Here is a 26684-nt window from a genome sequence, read left to right as displayed (position 1 = left end):
CAGTAAAGAGTCTGGAGTGGGAACTGCCAGATTGACCAGGCTTCCAATCAGACGCGTTTCTCTCGCACCATCTCCTCCTCTAGACGTCCTCCTCTTTCTCCTCCCTCCCCTCTCCCTCCAGGATATTTCACCCCATGTGATGGATTGTGTTCATCAGGGTTGGCCATTTCTCTCTGCCTGGCATGCATCTGGCCGGCGATCAGAGGTCGCTTCCAACCGACCTTGGCTGAAACCGTCACGGACAATGTGATTCGTCCCATCATTTTGACAGCCTCATGGCTCATCCTGACTCATGGGGCCTTTTTCCTTTCTTTCTCCTTGGGTCCGCCCCACAACACTTTGCGCCGGATGTTGAGGGGCCGCGTTCTCTCTCCTGATTGCTCCGTTTATTCCGTTATCCCTATGGGTCCCTGGATGCGTGCTTGCGATGCCTGACAAATCCACCCTATTTTCTTTCTTCCTTTTTTTTCTTTTTTCTTTTTTTTTTTTTTTCTGCTTAGAGTCCCCGGTGTTATCGTCGGTGTTAACAAGCAATCCCTGTTTATAAACCATGATTCAATAGCCTCCCCTCTTCCTACATAATGTCGAGGTCCAGCGCCCTGGTGGTTGAATTTCTGTGTTGAAAAACGGCCGTCGAAGAGCGTCACTTCTTCCCATTCGCCTAACCATCGGTTGCATAGTCCGTGGTTTTGGCTGTATAGCTGACTAGTTATCTGATTGATTGTTATCGCTTCTTGTGTCTTGTCACTTAATTGGCTAAACCGCGAAGAAGCTTTTCGGCCCATATATCTATCGCCTTCATCTCATATCTTCTTGAATCGATTGTCGCAAATATCACCCACCACACCCTTGTCTTTGGCATATAACAAAACAGGAATTGTTCCCGCCATGGCGGACGAACTTCGCCAGCCCGAGGCGCTGTCCCACGCGCAGGGCGCGCGCGATGACAGCTTTAATCATGCAGACGCTCCCGACTCCACATTCGATTCTAGTACCACCAGTTTCACCGACCAGTCCATCGAGGGCCGATGGGGCGAACACGCCCAAGAAACCGTGTCCCGACGGGGTGCGATGGAGGAATTCGAGGAGATGCGACGAGAATTGACCCGGACCCGTTCCGCCACGGCAGACGCCACGCGACTGCGCTCGTTGCCCTCCCACGGTGCCCGTCACCCCCGGGACGAGGAGGAAGGACGAGGCGAGGAGGATGTGGAAGGAGAATTCCAGGGCGGTTTCGATCTGGACGAGTTTCTGTTGGGCGGCCATCTTGAACGACGGACCACGGCAGGAGAACCCGCCAAACGAGTCGGAGTGGTGTTCAAGAATGTAACCGTCAAGGGTGTCCAGACCGGCGCCTCCTTTGTCCGTACCATGCCCGATGCCGTGCTGGGGACGTTCGGTCCCGATCTGTACCGGATACTCGGCCAGTTCATCCCGCCGCTGCGGTTCGGAAAGGCGCCCCCGGTCCGGGATCTGCTCCACGACTTCAGCGGATTGATCCGAGAGGGCGAGATGATGCTCGTGCTGGGTCGACCCGGCGCCGGCTGCTCGACCTTCTTGAAGACCATTGCGAATGATCGGGGCGCCTTTGCCGCGGTGGAGGGTGATGTGAACTACGGCGGCTTGTCCGCCGACGAACAGTTCAAGCGGTTCCGTGGCGAAGTCAACTACAACCCCGAGGACGACCAACACTTCCCCAACCTTACCGTGTGGCAGACATTGAAGTTCTCCCTGATCAACAAGACCAAGAAACACGACCGGGCCAGCATCCCCGTCATCATCGATGCCCTGCTCAAGATGTTCGGCATCACCCACACCAAGGACACCCCCGTGGGGAACGAGTACGTTCGCGGTGTGTCCGGTGGCGAGAGGAAGCGAGTCAGTATCGCCGAGACCCTGGCGACCAAGTCGTCGGTGGTCTGCTGGGATAATTCCACCCGCGGCCTGGACGCCAGCACCGCGCTCGATTACGCCAAGTCCCTCCGCATCATGACCGATATCAGCAAACGGACCACCTTGGTCACGCTGTACCAGGCGGGCGAAAGTATTTACGAACTCATGGACAAGGTGACGGTGATCGACGAGGGCCGCATGCTCTACCAGGGACCGGCCAACGAAGCGAAGCAGTACTTCATCAACCTTGGCTTTCACTGTCAGACGCAGTCAACCACGGCCGACTTCCTCACCTCGCTGTGCGATCCGAACGCCCGTCAATTCCAACCGGGCAGGGAGGCATCGACACCCAAGACGGCCGAGGAACTGGAGGAAGTCTTCCGACAGAGCAGCGAGTATAAGCGGATCTGGAACGAGGTCTGCGAGTACGAGCAGCGACTGCAGGACACGAATCAGGAAGACACCCATCGCTTCCAGAAGTCTGTCGCCCAGTCCAAGAGTAAAACGGTCTCCAAGAATTCCAGTTACACGGTGTCCCTGCCCCGACAGGTCATGGCGTGTGTCCAGCGCGAGTTCTGGCTTCTCTGGGGCGACAGGACGTCTCTCTACACCAAATACTTTATCATCATTTCCAACGGCCTGATTGTCTCGTCTCTCTTCTACGGTGAATCTTTGGATACCAGCGGTGCCTTCACCCGTGGCGGTGCCCTGTTCTTCTCGATTCTCTTCCTGGGCTGGCTGCAACTGGCCGAGTTGATGCCCGCGGTCACCGGGCGTGGCATCGTTGCGCGCCACAAGGATTATGCCTTTTACCGTCCCTCGGCAGTCGCAATCGCCCGCGTGGTGTTGGATATACCGTCTATATTCTGTATGGTGGTGCCGTTCACCGTCATCGTCTATTTCATGACTGGGCTGGATGTCACCGTCTCAAAATTCTTCATCTACTTCCTGTTTGTGTATACGACCACGTTCTCCATCACGTCTCTTTACCGCATGTTCGCCGCCCTGTCGCCGACGATCGACGACGCGGTTCGCTTCAGCGGCATCGCCTTGAACGTGTTGGTCCTGTTCGTCGGTTATGTGATTCCCAAACAAGACCTGATCAACGGCTCCATCTGGTTCGGGTGGCTGTTCTACGTCAACCCGATCGCGTACAGCTACGAGTCGGTTCTTACCAATGAATTCTCCGATCGTGTCATGCAGTGCAATCCCTCGATGTTAATCCCCCAGGGCCCGGGTGTCGATCCGAAATACCAGGGATGCTCCCTCACAGGATCTCAGCTCGGCCACGCGGATGTCTCGGGCTCTGCGTATCTCCAGGCCACCTTCCAATTCACTCGAAGTCACCTTTGGCGCAACTTTGGTGTCGTCATTGCGTTCACCGTGCTGTATCTTTTGGTCACCGTCCTCGCTGCCGAATACCTGTCATTCACTGGCGGTGGCGGTGGCGCCCTCGTCTTCAAGCGGTCGAGCCGTGCGAAGAAGCTGAAGGCGCAGACTAACAAGGAAAACGATGAAGAAAAGGTCGAACGACCGGAAGATAACGCGGCGCTAGCACGCGGAGAGGCGAGCTCATCCGGAGATGCCCAACCGTTCAACAAGCTGTCGTCCAGCGACAGGGTCTTCACCTGGTCCAATGTCGAATACACGGTCCCATACGGAAACGGAACGAGGAAGCTCCTCAACGGTATTGACGGCTACGCCAAGCCCGGTCTCATGATTGCCCTAATGGGCGCGTCTGGTGCGGGCAAGACCACCTTGCTCAACACCCTGGCCCAGCGTCAGAAGATGGGCGTCGTGTCTGGTGATATGCTGGTCGACGGCCATTCTCTGGGCACCGATTTCCAGCGTGGCACCGGGTTCTGCGAGCAAATGGACCTCCACGACAACACTGCTACCATCCGCGAAGCGCTTGAATTCTCGGCATTGCTCCGTCAGGACCGGAATGTTCCCCGGGAGGAGAAGCTCGACTACGTCAACAAGATCGTCGACCTACTGGAACTCGAAGACATCCAGGATGCGATCATCGGCTCCCTCAATGTCGAGCAGAAGAAGCGGGTGACAATCGGCGTCGAGCTGGCTGCGAAGCCAAGCCTTCTTCTCTTCTTGGACGAGCCCACCAGTGGTCTCGACAGTCAGGCGGCTTACTCGATCGTGCGGTTCCTGAAGAAGCTATCCCAGGCGGGACAGGCGATTCTGTGCACCATCCACCAGCCGTCGTCCATGCTTATCCAGCAGTTTGACATGATCCTGGCCTTGAACCCCGGAGGAAATACTTTCTACTTCGGCCCCGTTGGCCCCGAAGGTCGCGACGTGACCAAATACTTCGCAGACCACGGAGCAGTGTGTCCCCCTTCGAAGAACGTCGCCGAATTCGTGCTCGAAACCGCCGCCAAGGCGACCACCAAGGACGGCAAAAAGGTCGACTGGAATGACATCTGGCAGCGCTCGGAACAGAACCAGAACCTAAGGAACGAGATCCAGCGCCTGACCGCAGAGCGCAGCAAGATCCCCATCACTGACCACGGAGTTCAATACGAGTTCGCCGCGCCTACCTGGACCCAGACCAAGCTTCTCACCGAGCGCATCTTCCGCCAGTACTGGCGCGACCCGTCCTACTACTACGGCAAGCTCTTCGTCAGCGTCATCATCGGCATCTTCAACGGGTTCACCTTCTACATGCTCGACGACTCCATCGCCAGCATGCAAAACCGCATGTTCTCCATCTTCCTGATCATTCTCATCCCGCCCGTCGTCCTCAACAGCGTCGTCCCCAAATTCTACATGAACCGCGCGCTCTGGGAAGCCCGTGAATTCCCCAGCCGCATCTACGGCTGGGTCGCCTTCTGCACCGCCAACGTCGTCTGCGAGATCCCCATGGCCATCCTCTCCAGCCTCATCTACTGGCTCCTCTGGTACTACCCCGTCGGCTTCCCCACAGACTCCAGCACAGCAGGATACGTCTTCCTCATGTCAATGCTCTTCTACCTCTTCCAAGCAAGCTGGGGCCAATGGATCTGCGCCTTCGCCCCCTCCTTCACAGTCATCGCCAACGTCCTCCCCTTCTTCTTCGTCATGGTCAACCTCTTCAACGGCATCGTCCGCCCCTACAGCACCTACCCCGTCTTCTGGAAATACTGGATGTACTACGTCAACCCAGTCACCTGGTGGCTCCGCGGCGTCATCGCCGCCGTCTTCCCCGCCGTCCAAGTCCACTGCTCCCCCAAAGAAGCAACCCACTTCAACCCGCCCCCCGGCTCCACCTGCGCAGACCACGCCGGCGCCTTCGTCGACAAACTCGCCCGCGTCGGCTACCTCGTCAACCCGGATGCCTCCACAGACTGCCAGTACTGTCCCTACAAGGACGGCACCGAGTACATGAGCATGCTGAACGTCCACGACGGCGACAAGTGGCGCTGCTTCGGCATCTTCTTGGCCTTTGTGATCATCAACTGGCTCTTGGTGTATTTCTTCATCTACACTGTTAGAGTCAGGGGCTGGTCGTTTGGGGTGGGCTATTTGTTTGGCGGGTTGGGGCTGTTGGCTGATGTTATTAAGAAGCCGTTTTCGAGGAGCGAGAAGAAGGTGGAGGAGTAGATATTTTGTATTCCTTTCTTCTTTTTTTCTTTTTTGTTATTTTATTTTAATTATTATTTATTTTGTGGGTGTTAGATATGTGGATGGAAAGGAGAAAAGATAGAGGGAGGAGATGATGGTTATGATGAATGAGATATAGATTTCACTTGTGTATTTATTTCATATTCATTATAGATGAATTGATTGTATCGAATATTTCAATTATAGATCCGTATACCTACTTAAGAATCGATTATACTGTTCGAATTCTTATGGAGAAGAAGAACAATGGCTATCTCCCAAATTCCATCAAATCTGAAATAAACAACCCATACATAGTGAAATAATAGTAGGTATCATTGGAACAAGTGTACTATTCATTAGTTAATCCATTCTGTCGTCTCATTTTCTTGTAGTATCTATCCCCCTCCCATCTGCACATTATTCTCTATGAAGACCTCGATCAACTGATCAGGTCAAATCAGTCTCCATATAATACCACGGTCTCCGATCCGGCCCATACTGCGCACCAGGGAGACGCATCGGCACCGGGACAACATTCCTGAACACGTCTAGATGGGTTGCTGATTCCTGGGGTGAAGATTCGGGCTGTGGTTTGTCTTCCTGGTCTGGGCTTCTACTTTCTGCGGGTGCGGACGTTGAGTCGTTGATGACTGGGATCAAGACGCCGCATTCCCAGTTTCGGCAGTTGAGTTTGGGTGCTTTTGTTGTGCGGTCTTGGACGAGGCGGCCCCTGTTTTGGTGGTGTTTTGTTAGCGGTGTTGCGGTGTCTCCCTGTGGGAGTGGGCTTGGGTTTGGGAACGTACCAGGCGCTCTCGGATAGATTGGCGCTTCCTACGTATGCCCATGCTTGGCACTGTTTGTTGTTGGGTAGTGGGATTGGCTCGTCCGGTCTCACGTAGAGGATCTTGCACTGTTAACAACTGCCATATCATGATTGTAAGGCGGGTGGACACACCTTGCTGTGCATGAGTACGTTTCCCCTCTCGCTTACACTGTCCCTGAGGATATGCCGCGGGAATTTCGCATTGTTGTACCATCTGGACTGGAAGCAGATTGTTCCTGCGCAGTTCGGCCCGCCCTTGGACGCGTCGACTGTCGTCTGCGAGGGGAAATACGCCCGGAATCTGCTGTCCTTCCATTCTGCGGCGGTGTTTTTCTGGATAAGTCGGTTGGGGCCGGTGCGGCTCCTGGCTGGGAAGGATTTTGCGGTTCGAAGAGTGTATTCTGTTGTTCCGTCGTCGCCTTGGATAGTTAGTTTGTGGTTGTTTTGCTACTTGTTGCCAGCTAACCTTGCGCTGCGAGGTACAGTGATCTCAAGAATTCGTCAGTCAAGGATCCCAGGGATGATGTCTGTTTTTGTTAGCGTGGCTTGTAGTCTAGACATTGATCGAGGAAAACTGACGACAAAGTCGAGGTTGAGAGGTTTCGACACCCGTAGGCCCAGGTTTTCAACTGAGCGTCCTAGACCACAGTACCCTGTTCGTTTCCATGCATCCCCTGTATGCGAGCCGCCACTGAATGGAATAAGCTTCCAATGCGACAGGTACTAGAAGCAATGCAATGCACTTACATGGTGTGAACAAATGCAATGTGAGAGGTACTGCTAAAGTCAAAAAGGTTGAGTTTCGATATGATATTCTCATTCAAGGCGCTGGCTTTAAGGAAATAGGCCAACTCTTCGAAAAAGGCCGTTGCACTGGTATCGCTTGCTGATTCTTTCTTCTTGGGAAGATCAATCAGAAAGACACTCTGCGTTCCAGTTAGCTAACGAAAATATTTGAGACCAAATGCGACATACGTTTTCCATGACACCTCCCATCTCGCCCCAGTCGTAAGACACGAGGTTGGCTGTTGGTACAACGATCCGGAGATACTGAGGATGGAAGAGAAGCATCAATTTTGAATGCATGCAATTCACTTGTGCCTCCATAGGTGGGAAGCAGAGTCTCAAATTAGGCAAGGAAGCTGTCTCGGCCTCATATTGGCGTTTCTTGAAAGGGTCAGCCTTGGAACGTGATAGGTGCTTACTGTAAACAGAGAAGGTCGCAGAAGTCGATCAAATAGACAATGTGATGTCGCGAGCATCCCAATCTGGATACCGATAGGAAGACTTACAGTAGCATCGTCCTTAGCCTGCATCATCAAAAGAAGACGCGTCTTCCTTGTATCCAGCTTTGAGAAAAGCCATTCCATGTCCCACATGAACGAGCTCAAGACAGCAAGTTCAAGATCAGACTTTTGGAAGACCTCTTCAATTTTGATATCGTCGCCCATTCTGTGGCAGCTGAATGCCCATGTTTTCTTGACGGTGCCCATCGGAAATTGAACGGACGGACTAAGGGATGGCTGGGGATTTTGCTGCATCTTCCCACAAATATCTTGACTGGAGCCACCTAGATTGCCTGCTGTATCAGACACAGGGGCGTCCTTTGAGCTATCCTTCTGGGGCTTCGGTGGAGAGTCGATCCGCGGATGTTTAACATCGCGCTCGTCAGTAGACGCACTACGCTCAGCCTTTCGTTTGGCTAGACGTGCTAGGCGCTCTTGCTCCATTTGTTTCCGATCTAGACCCAGAATGCCCGTTGATGTCCGGTGTTCTTGACCAACCGATGGATTTTCAGGTTCCTTCGAAGAGTGAGGGACTGAATGCTCGCTTGTACGATCAACGCGGGAAGATTGTATGATTTCGACATCACTTTCCTCCTGTACGGATAGCTCAATAGCCCGTCTGAGGTCTTCATCGTCATCATCGCTCTCCTCCTCGCCTGCTTCATCGTCCGTCTCAGAGCCTATCAAAGATTGTGATTTTGGATAGATCGGGACTACTTCGTCATCTGACTCAGCTGTAAGATCAACAACTTGTTGGGGTCCGTGAGAGACACCATGGTTCGAATTCTGCGCATCACTCAATGACGCGGCAATAGCCTCTCGAAGCTCTTGGTCTTCCTGATCTCCTGCATCCATGGTGGAGAGTTGGCTGTAAGGGTTCCAAGTGACAAGATAGAGACAACAAATGTCTGAGATGACAAGGAGATGGTAGGAAAGAGTGAGTTGGTTGTCTCACGAAAGTATTACCATTTCACGGAAAATGGAGTGCCCTGTGTAGAATGATATTGTTGAAAAGGTCGGTAAGATCAGAAAAGTAGTACTATGTAAATAGTACTACGCAAATGGCGCTACTAGTGTACGCGGTTTTACCACGCAGTGAGCGCAGGGGTGATCTCATGGAACTCAAATCGGGTCTTGGGGCGTGTGAGAGTGATTTGAATGCTAGACACCACAAGATCACGATGAGAAAGCAGAGGAACGCGAGTGATGGAGTAGAAGCTGCAGAGAGGAGTTGGAGAAGGTTCAACTACCAGTGATTATTGTTGTTTCGATGCAGTCACGTGATCGGAACGGTCACAGACCGTTCTATACTATAAGCTCTATCTTTGGAAAAAGGGTTGTAATGACTACTAGAAGGACGACTATGAAGAGGTATGGTAACTGCATTTCATCATTCAATCAACGTAGAGTTGGAAGCTAAGAAAGGTGCTCGTAGATATTTATCGCTCTCGAGGCTAGAATTCACTACTTCGGTCTATATCGTAGAGAGTAGAAAAAGCAGTTCTCACAAGGAAAAAAAGAAGACGGTCAATGTTGTACTGTCTTTCAGTAACAGTAGGACGTGTTGGTCTAAGTGCCACGAGAATGGAAGACGACTATATTAGTTTTGTCTTGAGCCTCTTCCCACACCTGTATCCTGTCCAAACTAACACGCACTGCTTTCTCTTGATCAGGCGTGTGGGGAAACGGCCAGGAAAATCGTTTGATGGTTGCGGTAGCATGGCAATTTCAACAACCATATCTTCTGCTGCGAGAAGGGGGTCTGGACGAGGTTTCCAGCATCGTATGACTTATTGCCATCGGTCTGGAAGTAAAAGAGCTTCTGATCGTATATTCCTTGATCCGCGATGACGAGAAACTGCTGTAAAAGGTTTCGACGATCATCGGCTGAGCTGTTCTTGGTATTCAAATTGTCCAGGGCCATGAGAGATCCGCCGTGCGGACATGAGACTATCTTCGCGGGTTTGTTGAGATGCGCGGGTTCTCACCCTAAAAGGCGACCAAAGCGACTGCCGGGGCCATAGTATATCGTTGTCTTGTAAGTTGTGTGCCTCGATGGCTGCTGGCTTCTTCATATTTCTGAGCTCATGCATCGCCCCTGCTCTTCCACCCATCGTTTTTCGGCTACCTCCACGGCCCAACTAAGAATATTTAAATGCACTGAAGCGCAAGATCCGTAATTCCAAAAAAGACATCGCGATCAGCCTCGGCGGTCTCAAGCCCGATCCCAACAACGAGCAGACGTTTCTCATTGGGGTTCTTCGTCACAATGATACTAGCCACCTGACGGGCGTATAGCTGACCAATGGTCTCATGTCCAGGAAGCCGACCCCCCAGCAAAGAAGTAGCAGTCAAGCTAGCCATTGGAAGAAGACTGTCATCATCTGCGGATTCTGGGATGGTGTGCGCCCCATCCGTGCCTGGGTTTTGACTGCCCAGAGGGACATGTAGCTGCAGCAAGTTAGTTACGCGCTGACAGGATCACTAGAGCGTGAACCACGAACCCAGTGACCGAGCCGGCCTTTTTGAGATATGGTAAAGAGGATCTTATCGCTGAAGCTCAGCGACATCACATCGGTTGGGACTCCATTGATCACACCAGTGGCTTGCTTCGTGGCAGCAGGAAAAGGGAGGTCCAGATGATCTGGGAGTTGGTTGACGTCAAATGAATTAGCCATGGTGGATTGCCTTTCTTTCTTCGAATTGGATGTCTAGATAGTTGGTTGGTAAACAGAAGGCCAAGGTGGGGAACCGTCAGCGGCACATGCTCCAAGGCGGTCAACGCAGTCTCCCCGATCGGCGGGCAGAATCCCACCGCCGCCCGAATTTTTCTTTTTTGGTCTACTCCAATCTTCATTCTTCTTGGGATTGCTGCTCGTCCTACTCCGATTTTATTTAGGAGGAGTCGCAGACAGAATTGAAAATGCCCAAATTCGTCCCTCGCCAGCGGAAGCAAAAGCACCGCCAGAAACAGGAGAAGGGCGCCGTGGTAGACTCGAATGCCACCGAGATACAACCGGTCTCCAAAAGTGAGAAGGAAGCCAGACGGCAAGATCTCAGAGAGAATCTAAGAGCGCAGCACTCGAATATCTCCTCCAAGAAACAGAAGCGTCTGGATAAATACATTGTATGCGAGGATCATACCAGAATCATATAGGGTCCGTGTATACTAACTTAGAGCAGGAAAACAAATTAAAGAAAGAAGAGAATGTCGAGCTGCTGAAAAAGCTCGCCGAGTCGAAAGCTGACACTTCAGGCCTATTGCGTACGAGGGAGCTCGGGAAACGCAAAAGAGAGGATGGCGACTATCGTTCAGCTTCGCGTCCGGAACACGATGGTCATATGAACCAAGACTTGTCCGGCGATGAGACAGACGACTCTTTCGTCGAGAAGGACCCGAAAACGAATAAAGCCGGTGCAATTGCAGCACCGCCCAAAGAAACGCAGGCTGTCGGTAGCGGTTTGAAGCGACCTCTTGAGCTGGGCCCGGATGGGTTCCCTGTCCTCAAAAAGCGAAAGCCAGCACCGAAACCGAAACCCACGGTGATTGAAGTACAGGATGTCCCGTGGGAAGGATTCGGCTCGGAAGACGATGCGACAAGCCAAGACGATGGATCAGAGGAGGATAGCGACGACGACGAAGAGGACATGGATAATGAGGACAGCGAAGGAGACTCCGAAGAGTCGTCAGTGGACGGTTCTGAGGATGACAGCGATGAAGACAGTGACGAGGACGAAGAGGATGAAGAAGACGAGGAAGATGGCTCGGTTAAGCCGATGCCCCGTCAATCCGCCTTCAAGTCCTGGGCCAGGCAACAGATCAACGATACTGTGGGATTCCAACCCGCCACCACTCCAGTTACCGCCGAAGAGCAACCGGTCGTCCTCGAATCTAAAAAGCCCGTCAGAAATACCGTCGATCTCGAGGAGCCACTTCCCGCAGAGCTTCAAGTGACCAAGGGCAACCCTTACCGGAAGGCTTTCAGTGTCCCAGTCAACCGGACTGAAGAGATTCAGAATGCACGCCTGGGGCTTCCTGTTGTGGGTGAGGAGCAGAAGATCATGGAAGCAATCCATAACAATCCTGCCATCGTGATTTGGGGAGCCACTGGTAGCGGAAAGACTACGCAGCTCCCACAGTTCCTGTTCGAAGCTGGGTACGGCAATCCCGACAGTCCCAATCCGGGAATGATCGCAGTGACCCAGCCCCGTCGGGTTGCCGCCGTCAGTATGGCCAAACGTGTCGGCGATGAGTTGGGCCAGTTTTCCGACCAGGTCTCTTACCAGATTCGATTCGAGAGCACAGTTTCCAGCAAGACCGCCATCAAGTTCATGACCGACGGTATCCTTATCCGTGAAATTGCCGAAGACTTCTCTCTGAGCAAGTACTCCATCATTGTAATTGATGAAGCTCACGAGCGAAGTGTCAACACGGACATCCTCATTGGCATGGTAAGCCGGATTGTCGACTTGCGAAAGACGATGGGCGCAGAGGATCCGAAGGTCAAACCTCTGAAACTTGTGGTCATGTCTGCAACGCTTCGAATTTCGGATTTTACCCAGAACACAAGCTTGTTCCGCCTGGGACCTCCGCCATTGGTTCAAGCCGAAGGCCGCCAGTATCCTGTCACGGTGCATTTCGCCAAAACAACGCATCGCGATTATGTGGAGGAATCGTTCCGAAAGATCTCAAGAGGCCATCGCAAATTGCCTCCTGGCGGCATGCTCGTGTTTTTGACCGGACAGGGTGAAATCAGAAGCCTCGCCAAGCGTCTCAAGCAGACTTTCAAACCCACGCAGCGAGGAGATCTCACACAGGCCAAGGTCCAAATCACGGCGAACGATGCTCCGCTGGAGGCAGAGGATCTTGATATTGGAGGGGTTGACCTATCCAATATTGGTGATGAGGAGGATGACTACAGTGACGTCGAAATCACCGGTCTGGATGACCCCGAAGAAGACGAGGAGTTCGATTTGGGCGAGGAAGCAATGGACTCGTCGACGAAGGTACACGTGCTCCCATTGTATTCGCAGCTGCCTACCAAGGAGCAGTTGAGGGTTTTCGAGCAGCCACCGGAAGGCTCACGGCTTATCGTACTAGCCACCAACGTGGCCGAAACAAGTCTGACGATCCCGGGCATTAAATATGTCTTCGACTGCGGACGAGCCAAAGAGAAGCAATACGATCTGGAGACGGGGGTACAAAAGTTCCAAGTCGACTGGATCAGCAAGGCCAGCTCAAACCAGAGAGCAGGACGAGCCGGTCGAACAGGACCCGGCCACTGCTATCGATTATACTCATCCGCGGTTTACGAAGGCCATTTCGCCGAATACACCGAGCCAGAGATCCTGCGGACGCCCATCGAAGGAGTCGTGCTACAGATGAAGAGCATGGGTCTTCACAATGTCATCAACTTCCCGTTCCCTACGCCGCCCAGCCGCCAGGGCCTATTCAAGGCCGAGAAGCTGCTGAAGAACCTGGGCGCGCTCACGGCCGATGGACAAATCACCCAGATCGGCAAGCGTCTGTCGACCTACCCCCTGTCGCCTCGCTTCAGCAAGATGCTCTACATCGGCAACCAACACGGCTGCATGCCCTATGTCATCGCGCTCGTTGCTGCCCTCGCAGTCGGGGACCTGTTTGTCCCCGCAAACCAGATCGACCCACCGGCGGTACCCGCGCAAAATTCCGCGCAACATGACGAAGACACCAAGAGAAAAGTCTACACTAACGCCGACCGGCTCGAAGACACCGCCCGGGCACAGCGCGCCAAGGACCACGCGCGAGCCCAGCGTCTCTTCAGCAAGCACGACGACACCTCCGACGCGCTCAAGTACCTCTCCGCAATCTGCGCCTACGCCTACGCCCCCGACGGGGAGTCCTTCTGCGAAGGCATGTTCCTCCGCGCCAAGGGCTTGAAAGAAGCCGCCCAGCTCCGCAGCCAGCTCGCAGATATCGTCCGCGCCAACAACCCCGGCATCATGGGCGCATACCAGCCCCGTCTCCCCGAACCATCAGACAAGCAAACCAAGGCCCTCAAGCAGATCATCACCGCAGGCTTCATCGACAACGTCGCCATCCGCGCAGACCTCGCGCCCGTACCCCCCGAAATCGACCGAACCCCAAAGCGCGCCATCGACGTCCCGTACCTAACGCTCTTCAAGTCGCGCGAGGGCCCCACCACCGAGCTCCAGGAAAAGGCCGTCTACGTCCACCCGTCGTCGCTGATCGCAGGCCTCACCCCCAAGGAAATGCCCCAGTACATCATCTACACGCACCTCCAGCAGTCCGCGCCGTCGGTCGTCTCCGACCAAGCGCCCAAGATCAGAATGCACCCGCTCGTCGCGCCCAGCGGGCTGCAGCTTTCTGCGCTTGCTCACGGCACCCCGCTTCTCCAGTATGGGAAGCCTATTGGCAAGATTGAGCAGATCGATGGGATCCCCCCGCGCCGCGCGTGCTGGGTGATTCCGTCGCTGGTGGGTGAAGGTGGGGGGACGGGGTGGCCGTTGCCGGCTAAGAAGGTGGTTCAGAGGAAGGACCCGAAGGAGGGTTGGGTGATTGAAAAGTTTGTTTAGTAGTGTATATATTATACCCATGATTTTGAATATTATGATGGTATGACTATCCTAATACTGTGTGGACCGATAGTTGTAGACGCTTGTATTTTCTCTAATCTTCAGCTCAATCGTCTTCATTTTGATCAACATAGTAATAGTAGGTACCTGATAATGATAACCCTAACGCCAAAGCCTAAACCAACAAACCCGGATAGAAAGAAAAGAAGAAAGAAAAGACTAATACCTCTCCCTCTCCCTCCTCTTCTCAAAAGCAGGATACCCCCTCGAGCTCGAAATCTCCCCCGTCTCCTTATCCTCCCTAATCCCCAACGCCCTCCGCAACCGCTCACTCTCCTCGATCTTCGCCTCAGCAAGCTCATGCACCTGATACGCCTTGAACTGTTTCCTGCCTTTGTTCCCGTCCTTCCTGCCATCCGCAGGCCCGGAACGCCCTCCCCTCGAAAAATCATCCTCATCCAACTCCCTCAACAATCTCGCCCTCAAAACCTCACACCGCTCATCGATCTCCTCTTCGGAGAGAACCCTCCTCTTCCCCTCACCATCACCATCACCGTCACCATCACCACTCTCATCAACCTCCCCATCCTCCCCACCCTTCTTCCCCCCTTATCCTCCTCCTTCTTATCCCCCTCACGCATCTCCTCAATCTCCTCATTCTCCTCCTCCAACCTCTCCCTCTCCTCCATAACCCTCACCTCAATCTCCCTCCGCCGATCATGCTCCAGAATCTGCCGATCCGGCATCCGCTGCCTAAACGGTTTGCCCGCGTCCAGTGCGGCGCCCGCGCCGGCGACGGGCGGGTAAGGCGCCCCGTAGCCCGTGTTGCGGGGTTTCATGAAGGCGCTGTTGCGCTGCACGTAGCCGGATGTGCCGCTACCTCGGGGCGTGGAGAGGCCGACGTTGGAGGACATCTTGTTTGGTTTTTTTGTTGTTGGGTATGGGTAGGTATGTGTATGTCGAGGGGCTTTCTTGTTGAGTTGTGTTTGGATGGGTTGGGTGGGTGGGTGGGTGGATTGGAGGTTTCGCTGAGCTGTGGTCTTTGTTCGGTGGTGGGCTGATGGTAGGTATTTATATTGGTAAATTGCTCGGTAGTAGATATGACGGTGACAGCCGTAAAGGTAGGTAAGAAGGTACTTTGCGCTGTTGATACCAACCAGTGTCGCAGTCGAGATCGACGTCCAGATAGCTTTGCAAGCCGTGGCGAAGTTCCGCATCGGAGATAGGTCACGTGGAGATAACGCGGATAACAACCAAACATCTCAACAATGTATGTACTTCAGTAGAGTCGTTACTGTTACTACAATGCTGTTGCTACAGTACAAGTAAGACAAATCCTACAAAAAAAAAAAGAAGAAAAAATGGGGAGTAATGTTCAATTTAGCCTACTCGCTGTATACCGACATAACAGACCTCGACATGCACCAGGCATGTGCTTGTGTCATCCTATTTCCGGGTCTTCCCCTATGTCCAAGGTTTGTTCCCCCATTTTTGTAAATCCTTCCAGAGTCGAATCCCCTTTGTTTCACCCATTAAGACGCCGATCCCTCATATCCGAACAAAGAAACAATAGAACCATTTACTGACAGCTATGGAGGCGTGTTCTCGTTTCATCACATCAGCTTCGGGAAGAAAAGACATGCACAAATTAAAGATATAAAGCGTGAAGAATATGTCGAGAAGGGAGGCGCGAGGGGTGAAAAGGTGATGGAAATAGTGATAGTGTAAAGAGATAATGAAGGCAAGAAAGAAAAGGCGTCAGCACTATTCCCATCACGGCTCTGGGTCATGATTGTCGTCATGCCGTGGGGTGAGAGGGAGCAAAAAAAAGAGAAAAAAAGAAGAGACAAGTAAAAGATAAAAAAAAAAAAAGCACCAAAGCCCATTAGTGATAGATACCTCATATTCCCCATAATAGACCTGTATGTAAACGCCCCGAATTAAAAGTTAAACATGCCCCCGCACCGAGGGAACAGAAAAAAAAATATATCAATAGAAGCAACGGTGTATATCATGTACCGACAGAGGCGGCGTCTGCAGACTCCGACTCGGCCAAGCGCGTGACAGTGGTTCGTGTAATGTTCTTGGATTCAGTAGAAGCATCCCCAGGGCACTGCGTGTCGGTGGGAGGCGGCGTGGGCGGAGCAGCCCCGACTACAGGAACCCGGCAGTTGTCGATGCCATTCACGGACCGCTTGGGCGGCTGCGGGGAGGATTTGTGAGAGTTGGGGGGCGTGGTGGACGACGCCGTCGTGTGAGCAAGTGGACCCGCAGGAGCTTCCGAATCTGAGATCTGTTTCTCAATGGCCATGATTTGCCGCCCGTGAGACTTGTCCTTGAGATCTTTCAAGATTGGCTTGATCCGCTCCACCAGGGCCTCTCGATCCGCACCCTTGAGCATAGCGAGAACCTTCTCTGCCCTGGGTATTAGCAATGGAGTACGCGGGGAAGAGAGAGAGAGATCCAAGATAGAACTCACGAATAACATAATTCCCAAACTGGTCGCGCATGAGGCCTTGCAGTGCGCTGTTGCCGTCGGCATCCTGGGATGTCAATTGGTGGAAGATCTCCTGCCGGTGGGCCTCCGTTCCAAACTCGATACACTTCTCGACCACATTGCTGGCGAACTTGTGCTTCGAGTACGTGATCACATGGGAGATGACGACCGCGACCATCTGAGCCCGGTCCTCCTCATCGCCATTCTCAATCACATGCTGGATCACGTAGTTGCCGAACTGATCCGCGATGAGCTTCGATGTGCATGCATGGAGCTCCTCGAGGATGGAACGTCGGTCAGCCTCCTGGCAGTGCTCAAGCATCCGTTGGATGACCCGGCACCCGTACGGGTGGGTGGCAAGTTTGTCGACTTGCCCCTTGAAGGCGTTGATGATGAATTGCACATGCTCGGATGGGACCCGTTCGATAGCCTTCTGGATGACATGGTTGCCGTTTTGGTCACGCACACAGCGCAACACGGATGGCTCCAACTCCTTGACCATCGCTGCTTGCTGGTCGGTAAGGACGTATTCCAAGGCCTGCCAATATTCGATTAGCGACGAGCGCCACAGGTGGATGAGAACTGCTCACCTTCTGAACCACACGGCACCCATACATCTGCAAGGACAAAACCAGGATATGGTTCTTCATACTGTAGGCCAACAACTTTTTCTGGCCCTGATTGCCATGCTCGAACATTTTCTGGATGACGTAGTTTCCAAAGACGTCGGACATGAGCTGGATGCAATTGTCCAGAATCTCTTTGAAGACTTGTTCCTTTTCATCGCTATTTGCCGTCTCTAGCTTTTGTTGAATAAATCGAGACCCATGCTGGTCACCGCTGAACTCCACTATGTGTCCGTATATATCCTGCGGTCCATGTGTGAGCATGTGTCGCGCGCGTTTCCGCCTGAAGGAGGGAAAAAAGAAAAAAAAAAAAAAAACCTACTTTCAACTCATATCGTTTACTACCCTTGCTGTTGGCGCGAAACTCTTCCAGGACTATACTTCGGTGCGGCGACGGTTGGTCACGGGAACCCCTGGTAGACATAGCAGGTCCGGTAAACTGGGGCACACCGTAGTATGGGGCCACGCCGGCCATTTGGGTCAGATGTGCCGCGGGAAACTGGACCATGTCGTAAGCCGGTCGACTGGAGGAAGCGAACCGTTGCTGTAAGGGGTTTCCCGATGCCGGTAGAAAATCATGATCGGCCTGGTACGCTCGCAACCGTCGCTCCACGTTGGCGGCTTGGTGCTCTGACAAGCGGCTCCCGGAAGAATTTCGAAAGTGCGGCATGGCGGAGGGATTACCGTCCAGACCATTGTAAAACGGGCTATCCATCCGATATTCGGATGGGGAGACATTGTCCCCAATCCGCGGCCTGATCGCTGGGTAACCCAACTGCACGTCCGCCGCAGGGTCCCCTCGGTAGCCCGACACCGTCTGGTAGGCGACATCGTCGGCCCCTGGTTGATAGTTGTATCGGGCGAACTGCTCATCCAGAGACGGACTAGACAGATAGGTCGGTCGATTTGCCACGGAATGCGACGGCAACATGTTGTTGTCATTTATTTGCAATCGGTTGAAATCTGCGGATCCGTTCCCGATCCGACCATCGAACCCTTGGCTATCTGAATGGAACGACGGGAACGACGAGTGCGTCGGCCGGTGCGATGTGAAAGACGCAGAATTGTGCGCTGCATGAGTATAGGTGTTGCGGGCGAGGGGCGGGGGAGCTGTATCAGGTAGAGCCTGCGGCAACGAAGACATGGCCGCGGATCCCGCGATTTCCTCGGACCTTGCGTTGTCCAGCGAGCTTGCGAAGCCGGGCTTGATGGAGAACCCAGGCCCCCTCGCAGCCCCGCCGAAACTAGTCACACTGGTGGCACTGGCGTGCCGCCGACCTTCGCCATTTCTCAAACCGTTAAAGGTACCGAAGGTGTTGCCATCGTTGGACGGCGAGATGGCATCCGGTGTACTATGCAGGTAGGTGTTGTGAGGCGTCGCACCGATGGAGGACCCGATGGCAGACGACCTGGGAATGGAAAAGTACGACGCATCGGTCGGGTCGGAGAGGGCCGCCACACTTCGATCGTTCCCGCGGGTCTGCACGGGCGAGGTGGTCATGCTGGCATTGTGAGCCCGTGACAGGGTGCCTGAGGACGTGTTGATCGTATTCCAGGGAAAGTTACGATGGGCGCGGCTCGTCCACCCGTCCGACTCCGACGTGGATAACAGGGAGCTCGAGCCGGCTTTCCCCTCTAGAACGGCCTCGGTCAGGTTCTGGTCTGGCAAGCATTGTTAGTACGGGCGTCATGAGAGCTGCAGGGGAATCCCGGGCCCTACCTCCTAGATTGTCGTTCCATATATTCCCGGAGTGCCAGCTGGGATTGCCACTGCCAAAGCCGTTCCCCATAGTTGGATGCCTCCCTCGCGATCTCTCCCCGTTTAGAGACGATGGGTTCATGCTGGATGGAGCCATGTTCGACGATCCTTTTGGTCGTGCCTATAGCATCACCGCTTCCGTTAGCCTAGCAATCCAACCGGGTCAGGGTATGAAGACGCACTTTATGCACCGAATCTGAAGTTCCTGCCATTCCACTGCAGTATATGTCGTAACTATGTAAAGATGAAAAGTATCAAACGCGTCGGGGTATCACGTCGGCTGTTGGAAGTAGGCGTCAAAGCGACGAAGCTTGTTCGTTTTCTGTGTGTTGATATCCCTCGCTGCGATTTCGGGGGAAGGTAGAGACTGATTATGCGTGCACCGAAAGCCACAGGCTCCTTGTTTAGGTACACGACAGATAATGAACTGCACGAGGATCAAAAATTCTCATTAGCTCGTGGAAACCTCAACCAAGGGATATTTGATTTTTCTTTTTCTTTTCTTTTTTTCTCATTTTTTTTTCTTTCTTCCCGGACAGACAAGTCAACTTACTAGTGGCAAGAATTCCAGCGGACCGCACGAGAGGGACCAACGTGAGGGGAAAGATAATATATGAAACTGATACAATAGCCTCTTTGTTTTTCTTTTCTCGTCCGTTGCCCTTTCAAACCCGAAAGTTCGAGTGATTTGAAAAAAAAATATACAAGGTATACAGACGATCACAGGGGTGAGGACGAAAGGGAGGAAGGTTGGAAATGGCCGGCGGGCAGGGAAGAAAATGACGAGCGGTCGAGCGAAGCAGGTGCGAAGCCGACGCAAGGTGACAACAATTGAGAAGGGTTCCCTTTCGTTTGTCGGGCGTAATGCTCAGCTACCAGCTGACCGGAGGATAATAAGTATAAACTGTCGCGACGTGACTAGACTCCGTGCATGCTCCAGGAAGCTCGAAATTCGCAGATCGGCCTCATGTGCCCCGTGGAGACGTGACGGTGGAGCGGACGTACCCAGAGGGTTTAATTCGAATCAGACAGCGATGGAGAAAGGGGAGTTCGGATGGGGTATTTTTTGAGGGTGCTGCAGCAAGGGGGGGGTTTCGTTCGTGGTGGAGGAGGGGTGAGAGGGCTGGGTGAAATTGCAGCTGGTATGGGGAAGAATGTGTTGGATGCGCAAATAGAGCAGCGATCAGTCCGTGATTAGTGGAGTCTTGACCGGTGGGAATGTCGAATCGATAGAGACAAAGGGCGGCATTAATCTCGACCAGCTGTGACACCAGCCAAAGCAAGCATGACACCACCAAACCAATGGACAAAAATTCTAGTCAAATCCACCTTTTCACCTGATGGAAGACAGACGAAAGGGAGAGGGGCGACAAGAGAGGAAAAGAAAAATAGAGGGAACAGGAAAAAAAGAAAACGGGAGAGAACCAGGGAATCCGACCTGGTATCAAGACGGGAAGATAAAAAGAGAACCCGGTAGAGATGAGGTTCAAGAAAAGGATCAACTTGGTAGAGAAGAAGAGAAACCAGACGGAAGAAAGAAAGAGAAGAGAGAAAAAAAAAACAAGTGCCTGAATGAAAAGCGAACGTTTCACAAGCACTTCTCAGGCAGGAAGAAAAAAGAGAAGAAGAAAATGAAGGACAGTGTTGAGAAGGATAGAGAAAAGAGGAAAGAAGAGGGAAGAGGGAAAGGGGATGAGGGTTGTATTTGAATTCAACGATGGAAACGACAAAATCAAGTCAAATAGAATCAAACCAAAGAAAGAGAAGAAGATGAAGTCTTTCGATCGCAATTCCAGCGTCAACGATCGATAAGCCCGGAAGGTTGAATGGGCTGGGAACTATCGCCCGTATTTTTCATTACAGCCATGTGACCAAACGACAATACCCTTTGGTGAGCCAAGGCGATCTGTCGATCTGGCCAGGTACTTGCTGAATGTATGGAACCCTTATATTGTGTTCAGGTACCTCGCAGCCGCAGCGGTATCAACCCATACCGTCCGGTGATACTCAGCCATCTCGTCATTCTGTCATCCTCCACGGGTCCATTTAACCTCCTCTTACGAGCTGTCACTGTCTTTCCCCTTCATTCCTTTCCACCCCCTCCCTTTCCCCTCTTAATTTGATCGTTTAACCTTTACTCCTGATGTAATCTATTGTAATCTCTTCTCCGCTGACTTGGACTAGGAAATACTCGGTGGATTCCGGTCCTGTGGGATGTCGTGGAACGGACCTGGCGCAGGAGAGATTGATCAACAGTCTTGGGTCGGGCTGACCGCCAGAAGCCATGGTAATGGCCTGCCGTGGATCGATCTCAATTGCATTGTTGGTCGGAGTCAGTCGATTTCTGAGGTTACGACATGCACAGTTCGAATTGACCACATGTCCGTCACCTTGGTCACCTCATGACGCCTATATTGAATCTGTGATACCGGAAGATCAGAGGTACTATACTATCAGACTGCCTCCAAAGCTCCTCCAGTCAGAAGCCATCAAACAGAGCAGGAGATTTAACCTGTGCTCCAGTCCGACCGATCGGGTCCACTAAATTAGCTTGGGGATCCTTATTAGCCGTAGCACTCACTAGATGACTAGGTGCGGAATCCCCGTTCATGCTCTCTTGATAACCAGTTCTTACTGACCTAGCAGCTCACGGTCGACAAGGTTTGAAATTCGTAGTTGGTGGATTCAATGTTTTTCACAGAATACGTCATTCCGTTCAATCCACGAGCAGAAGAGGTTGAGCTGCGATACTCCGTATACCTCGAGGCATCTCCCCCGGAGCCAAGACCTGCCAAGTTCAGAAAATTAAAAGCAAAGGAAAAGAAAACCCCTCGTGCATTGGATGCAACACTGTCATCAATCAACCACCGAATCGGATCGTGTGGATCAATCATTTTAGTGTTTATTTTCTACTACTGAATTCTTGTCATCTCCAGGTTGATCGGGATGATTCCTAGCCTGTGCCAACTCATATTGTTCTTATCCGTCCATGGGTCCATGGGGGGAAGGAATTGCTGGGGGCAACGCGCCCCCGTCACATTGGCATCATTACGGCTTTCAGGCGCAGACGAACCATCCCTTCCTCCACAAACCTCATGAATGGCCGATCCCTTGGTTCAATTCAGAGTGCTGGTCGACCTACCTCATAATCCCCTTGCTTACGATCCATATCACTAGGTTTCATCCAGCATTGCATTCAACCAAGGGGTGGTTGCGAGGGCCTTCCACTATGGATGCGTCGACTGAATTGATTCGATCTCTTTTTCCATCCACGAGCCACTGCTAACTTCTATCCGAAACCGACCCCAGTGGTAGGCTGAATGCGCCTCCAACTTTCGTCTCGCTGTTTCCTGGATAACCCATGCTATCGATTGGACAGACTCATTTCGCAAGGCCAGAAAAACTTCTCCAGTCACAGTCAAGGGATGGCTCACGATACCGTGTCTTGCCATGGTTGTCCCTGATTAGTGACTCGCGCGCAATGGTCCCACTTCCGACGAGACCCATCTCTCCCCTGCGTGGGATTTCCCATCCCCGGATTGTATGTAGATCCAAATGCACGGGAGAATGTCGGGGACGCTGGAGGAAGGGGTGGGACTCGTGCCCTTTTTTCCCAATTCTCATCTCATTTTATTTCCCCTTCTTTTTTTCTTTCTTTCTGAACTTTTTCCCGCTGTTCACTGACAGAGCCGCCTTAATAGTCCTACCATCCTGGATGGAGTGCCGGGGAACTGCAAACTGTAACCTCAACCTCGCGCAGACTGGGCCCGGGCCTCTGAGATTTTCTTGTTTGAATTGGATGGAACTGGCCACTTAATTCTCGTGTCGGCGGCGCATTCTATCAATTATTGTGCCTATCAACCATGGACACCGTGACACGAACCCCATGGAGGGAAGGGATGGGCGGGTATTTCGGGTGTCAAGGACCCGGCAGTCTTGAAGCTTTAGAGCTATCAGTCTTGATGCGATGCCTAAAACAGTCGGTTACATCGCGCCGAGGGAAATCGTGGCAGGGTAATGCCGTTTTCACCTTCAACGAAAAAGGTTGACATGGGTCCGCTGGTACCTGCGGCAGAAACCCGATATCCCTGACACGACCGAAGCTTATTTATTGATGACAGTCAGGCTCAAACCGTGACTTGAAGACCGAGGTTTATCCGCCCTCGTTACATGGATGGGGCACTCGAGTAGACAGCTCGTCGCCCGGTCAGGTATCTCACTATCTAGCATCTGCCTGTAGCCGTGGTTTCCCCATTCGCCAAACAAAGTATACAAGTCTATAATGCAATCAGAGGAGCCTAGAAGTGGAACTGTCTAGAACCTACTCGGTCGATGGGGACCATAATGTCTTTCTCCGGGGGATCAGGACTTGAAAAAACGTCAGCCAGTAATGTTGCGAAGCGTCAGTATTGTGTCCAACGTTCCATTTGTCCACTATCAAGCGGGAGATAGTTCCGTCTGCCTCGAGCACCAGATGCGGGTGAGCTCTTTGTATTACCCCGTGTCTCCCACCTTGGCCAATTATGACCTTGTTCCCCGTGACTAGATGAGGCACCCAAGGGGGAGGTTTGATCCAAGTGTCGAAACAAGTGACTCAGCTCAATGTATCGAATCCCCGTGTTCCAGATGGAATTCCCCAAAGTCCATCCCTCTGTCGCAGCCCGAATCAACAAACAAAACCCGGGCAACTAAGACAATAACAAAACCCTTGATTCGACCCGACGGTAGCCATGGGAAGGAAGGGTGGAGTCACCCGGATGATCTCCACAGTTTTTGTTTGCATGTCAAACTGTCGGACATGTTACTGCAGACAGATCTAGCAGACTAACAATCTTAGTCCGATTCTTGGACCATCATTCGTCCTCGCGAAATCTCTCTCTGTCTTCCAGCTTCTCAACCTCGTTAAGGAAATAGGTATGCACATGCTGATGAGCACAATCCATCTCTCAGGGGCCCGAGAGCCAAAAAAAGAACCGACTAGGGAGCCAAGTGGGTCCAGTCGGGGTCTCCACCAGCCAATTCGGATGAAGCTTGGTTCATCGACAGGGACAACCAGACGATCATAGGCTGGAGAGGCAGAATGGGGAGATTACATCTCAAGTTAGCATTCCTTTAGCCCCATTTAGCAACCTTTAGCATCACCTTAGTCCAGGTTAGCGAACAGATAGGATTCGTGCATCCAGGCCAAGAGAGAAGAGAGACAAACCAGTATCGGAAGATGGATGATGGGGCAAAAAAAAAACGCCCGTTTCCCGTCTCAGCCTAGTCAGGTGTCTAGGCTCTCAGGCTCCCTCTCTTCCCCCCCTTCTTAGTTCTTACTCTCGCTCTCGCTTCTCTTCTATCTCGCTCGCTCCCTTTTTTCTTGTTTTCTTTTCTTCCCTTCCTTATTCTTTCTTTCCTTTTCACCTCACATACTCATTCCAACCTCCCCCCCCCCACCCTCTCATTCTTACTCCCTTCCTTCCCCATAGCAGGTGTCAGCTTCACTCTTTCAGCTGTTCGCCTTGCTGTCCGTTCTTTCTCTCGATCGTAAACAACCTGATCTGTAGATCGGTTTCCTGCCCTCCCAGTTCCCTCCTTGGACCCACGTCACGATAACGACCCAACCAGCCTTCCAGTCGAACTGCCCTTGGGCATATTCTCTCGTTCTCATCTGAAACGTCGAGTATATTGATACTCAGCACGTAAATTACGCCGAGGATTCCCTACCTCTTTCTTGGGAACCTCTCCATTCATTCCACGGATCCGATACCTTCTTGCAACTACTTTTCGGTTCCTGTCGATATACACGACCGTATAAAGATTCTATCGTTCCAACAAACTCCGAGAACCCACACGAAGGAAAGAAATTCAGATCTCCTCGCCCATCACACAACATGCCCGTCCTTCCCAGGGTCGTCCCACGCGATGATGGGGATGATGGACTCTCCCCCGCAATGGTCGATCTGCTGATCTGCCTTCTGGTCCTCATTTTACTTGGCCTCGCCCTGGTTGGTGGCCTCATTGTCTTGCGCCGAAAGCGTCAGAATCGGAAACAGCTCGAGCTCCCCGTCCACAACGGCCAGGTCCCGAACCCGCGTCGCCTCACGATATCCGCGTCGCCCAACGCCAGGACGGAGTCCGTCCTCGTGTACGATGAGAAACGCAGCCTGATGGAAAACTCGTCCAGCCCGCCCCCCAGTCCCGTTCCCGAGATCCGCATCACGTTCCCGGAGGAGGAAGATGAGATGGGGAAACGCAAGTCCGGGCGAGTGGTCGTCGTGCGAATTACTGATGCGGGCGGTGTGGGGTTGGAGCCCTGCAGCGAACAACTGCCCCCGTATCAATCCAGCGATGCGGAGCGATTCCAGTCCTTGGACATCGACCGCATGGGTGGACTCAAGGAGAAAGGTGACACGAGCAGATGGTCATGAAACAATCAAAACAATTTCGCAACCAACGCTTGACCGCCGACCCTCCTTATAATCCCGACGATACCCCCACCCAGCTCTGTCTTATTCCGTTCAACAACGACCTTCCAAACAAAAACTTGACGATTTTCCGGCCAAGATTTTGCGCACTTCTTATTGCTCATATTGCTCGGCTCCGATTGCTCTTCACTTGCACATACGCCGATATATCCACTCTGTCGACTACCCGCCCATTGAATTTCGGGTTTATTGTTACTTCTGTAATGGATGGTCTACCCGAAACCTGCCCAGGGCACATCGCACCTGACTTGTATACAGCAAGGGTTTTGGGTCCATCTTGACCCTTTTTTTTTCTTTCTCATTCTATATATCATTGTTCTCAACCTGTTCTTCGGACCATACGCCTTCCTTCTCAGCTCAAGTCTCTTTTCTGTCCTGGAAGGCGTTCATTTTCTTCATTCGTTTTTTTTTTTGTGCTTGGCCACTTGTGTTTCCCCTTGCCGCCCTGCTACGTCACTAGGGCCGACAAGATATCACGCACGCTGTTCTGTTGAAAGCTTGATTCATTCTTGCCTTATACTTGTTGTTCACTTCTATCATTCTATAGCCCTGACCTTTCCAGTCTTGGTCTGCCCTTTGGGTGTCTTACAGTTGGATAATGTATGTACCTAGTCAGAGTATCCTTGGAGGCTGTCTCCTGGATACGAGCTCCTACGCATGAGTTTCCTACTCTTCAATCTTTCTGAAATATATTCGTAAACCCTATGCTGAGACTGTCTTCAGCTCTACGGGATAAGATACAGTATGTACCCCTCTACGTAGTGAACAACACACACCCCCACCTCCCACTTGTCGAGGATCGACTGGCCCAGCGAACCACCACGTCGAGTTCATTTCACAAAACTAACCACTCGTGTATACCCTGGGTACCTTACAACTATCATCCATCCATAAATCCACCTAACGATTTAGTCAGGTAAACTCACCATCCTAAGAAGTAAGAGCAAGAGTAAAAGCGAGAACCATCCGAACCTAGATATTAATATACAAACAAGCTAGCTAGTTAGTTGGTTAGTTAGCACCAGTAGTCCCGTACCCACTCGTCGTTAATTAACACGTCATGTCAATCAAGTTAATCAAGGTAATCAACTAACGGATTTTAAATTAATTTATATTAATGGTTTATTCTTAGATAAGTTGATCGCTAGTTCCTA

The 26684-nt window shown here is 52.2% G+C and overlaps 8 protein-coding genes across 8 annotated transcripts; 4 read left to right on the top strand and 4 right to left on the bottom strand.

Annotated features, from left to right (window-relative positions):
• Positions 1–608: 608 nt before the first annotated feature.
• On the top strand, positions 609–5614 carry atrF (ABC drug exporter AtrF). The gene has a single exon (XM_024834184.1). It carries the CDS (start codon positions 889–891, stop codon positions 5488–5490), a length of 4602 nt encoding a protein of 1533 aa, XP_024695415.1. The 5' UTR covers positions 609–888; the 3' UTR covers positions 5491–5614.
• A 242-nt stretch (positions 5615–5856) lies between these two features.
• On the bottom strand, positions 5857–8795 carry P168DRAFT_249690 (uncharacterized protein). The gene is made up of 8 exons (XM_024834183.1): positions 7609–8795; positions 7292–7483; positions 7064–7242; positions 6896–7007; positions 6783–6843; positions 6449–6735; positions 6297–6397; positions 5857–6223 (listed from the first exon to the last, which is right to left on the bottom strand). Exons 1-8 carry the CDS (start codon positions 8455–8457, stop codon positions 5941–5943), a joined length of 2064 nt encoding a protein of 687 aa, XP_024695414.1. The 5' UTR covers positions 8458–8795; the 3' UTR covers positions 5857–5940.
• A 958-nt stretch (positions 8796–9753) lies between these two features.
• P168DRAFT_316795 (uncharacterized protein) lies at positions 9754–10280 on the bottom strand (the record flags this gene model as incomplete). Its single annotated transcript, XM_024840053.1, has 2 exons — positions 9754–10053; positions 10107–10280. 2 exons carry the CDS (start codon positions 10278–10280, stop codon positions 9754–9756), a joined length of 474 nt encoding a protein of 157 aa, XP_024695413.1.
• Positions 10281–10525: 245 nt separating this feature from the next.
• P168DRAFT_309633 (ATP-dependent RNA helicase ECM16) lies at positions 10526–14178 on the top strand (the record flags this gene model as incomplete). The annotated part of the gene is made up of 2 exons (XM_024839320.1): positions 10526–10729; positions 10786–14178. The coding sequence occupies 2 exons, from the start codon at positions 10526–10528 to the stop codon at positions 14176–14178; spliced, it is 3597 nt and encodes a 1198-aa protein (XP_024695412.1).
• Positions 14179–14265: 87 nt separating this feature from the next.
• Positions 14266–15178, bottom strand: cwc21 (U2-type spliceosomal complex subunit CWC21). Its single transcript, XM_024838715.1, has 2 exons — positions 14816–15178; positions 14266–14786 (listed from the first exon to the last, which is right to left on the bottom strand). The coding sequence occupies exons 1-2, from the start codon at positions 15090–15092 to the stop codon at positions 14398–14400; spliced, it is 666 nt and encodes a 221-aa protein (XP_024695411.1). The 5' UTR covers positions 15093–15178; the 3' UTR covers positions 14266–14397.
• A 1011-nt stretch (positions 15179–16189) lies between these two features.
• On the bottom strand, positions 16190–19091 carry P168DRAFT_316792 (mRNA-binding protein PUF3; the record flags this gene model as incomplete). The annotated part of the gene is made up of 5 exons (XM_024840052.1): positions 16190–16593; positions 16658–17213; positions 17266–17544; positions 17624–18963; positions 19022–19091. 5 exons carry the CDS (start codon positions 19089–19091, stop codon positions 16190–16192), a joined length of 2649 nt encoding a protein of 882 aa, XP_024695410.1.
• A 1174-nt stretch (positions 19092–20265) lies between these two features.
• On the top strand, positions 20266–20937 carry P168DRAFT_119302 (uncharacterized protein). The gene has a single exon (XM_024832609.1). It carries the CDS (start codon positions 20401–20403, stop codon positions 20767–20769), a length of 369 nt encoding a protein of 122 aa, XP_024695409.1. The 5' UTR covers positions 20266–20400; the 3' UTR covers positions 20770–20937.
• Positions 20938–24996: 4059 nt separating this feature from the next.
• On the top strand, positions 24997–25473 carry P168DRAFT_280191 (uncharacterized protein; the record flags this gene model as incomplete). Its single annotated transcript, XM_024835857.1, has 1 exon — positions 24997–25473. One exon carries the CDS (start codon positions 24997–24999, stop codon positions 25471–25473), a length of 477 nt encoding a protein of 158 aa, XP_024695408.1.
• Between the last annotated feature and the right edge of the window lie 1211 nt (positions 25474–26684).

This window comes from Aspergillus campestris, assembly GCF_002847485.1.
Source record: "Aspergillus campestris IBT 28561 chromosome Unknown P168scaffold_3, whole genome shotgun sequence".
Taxonomy (NCBI): domain Eukaryota; kingdom Fungi; phylum Ascomycota; class Eurotiomycetes; order Eurotiales; family Aspergillaceae; genus Aspergillus; species Aspergillus campestris.
The sequence above is the reverse complement of the archived record's forward strand: the minus strand, read 5'-3'. Positions and strand labels throughout refer to the sequence as shown.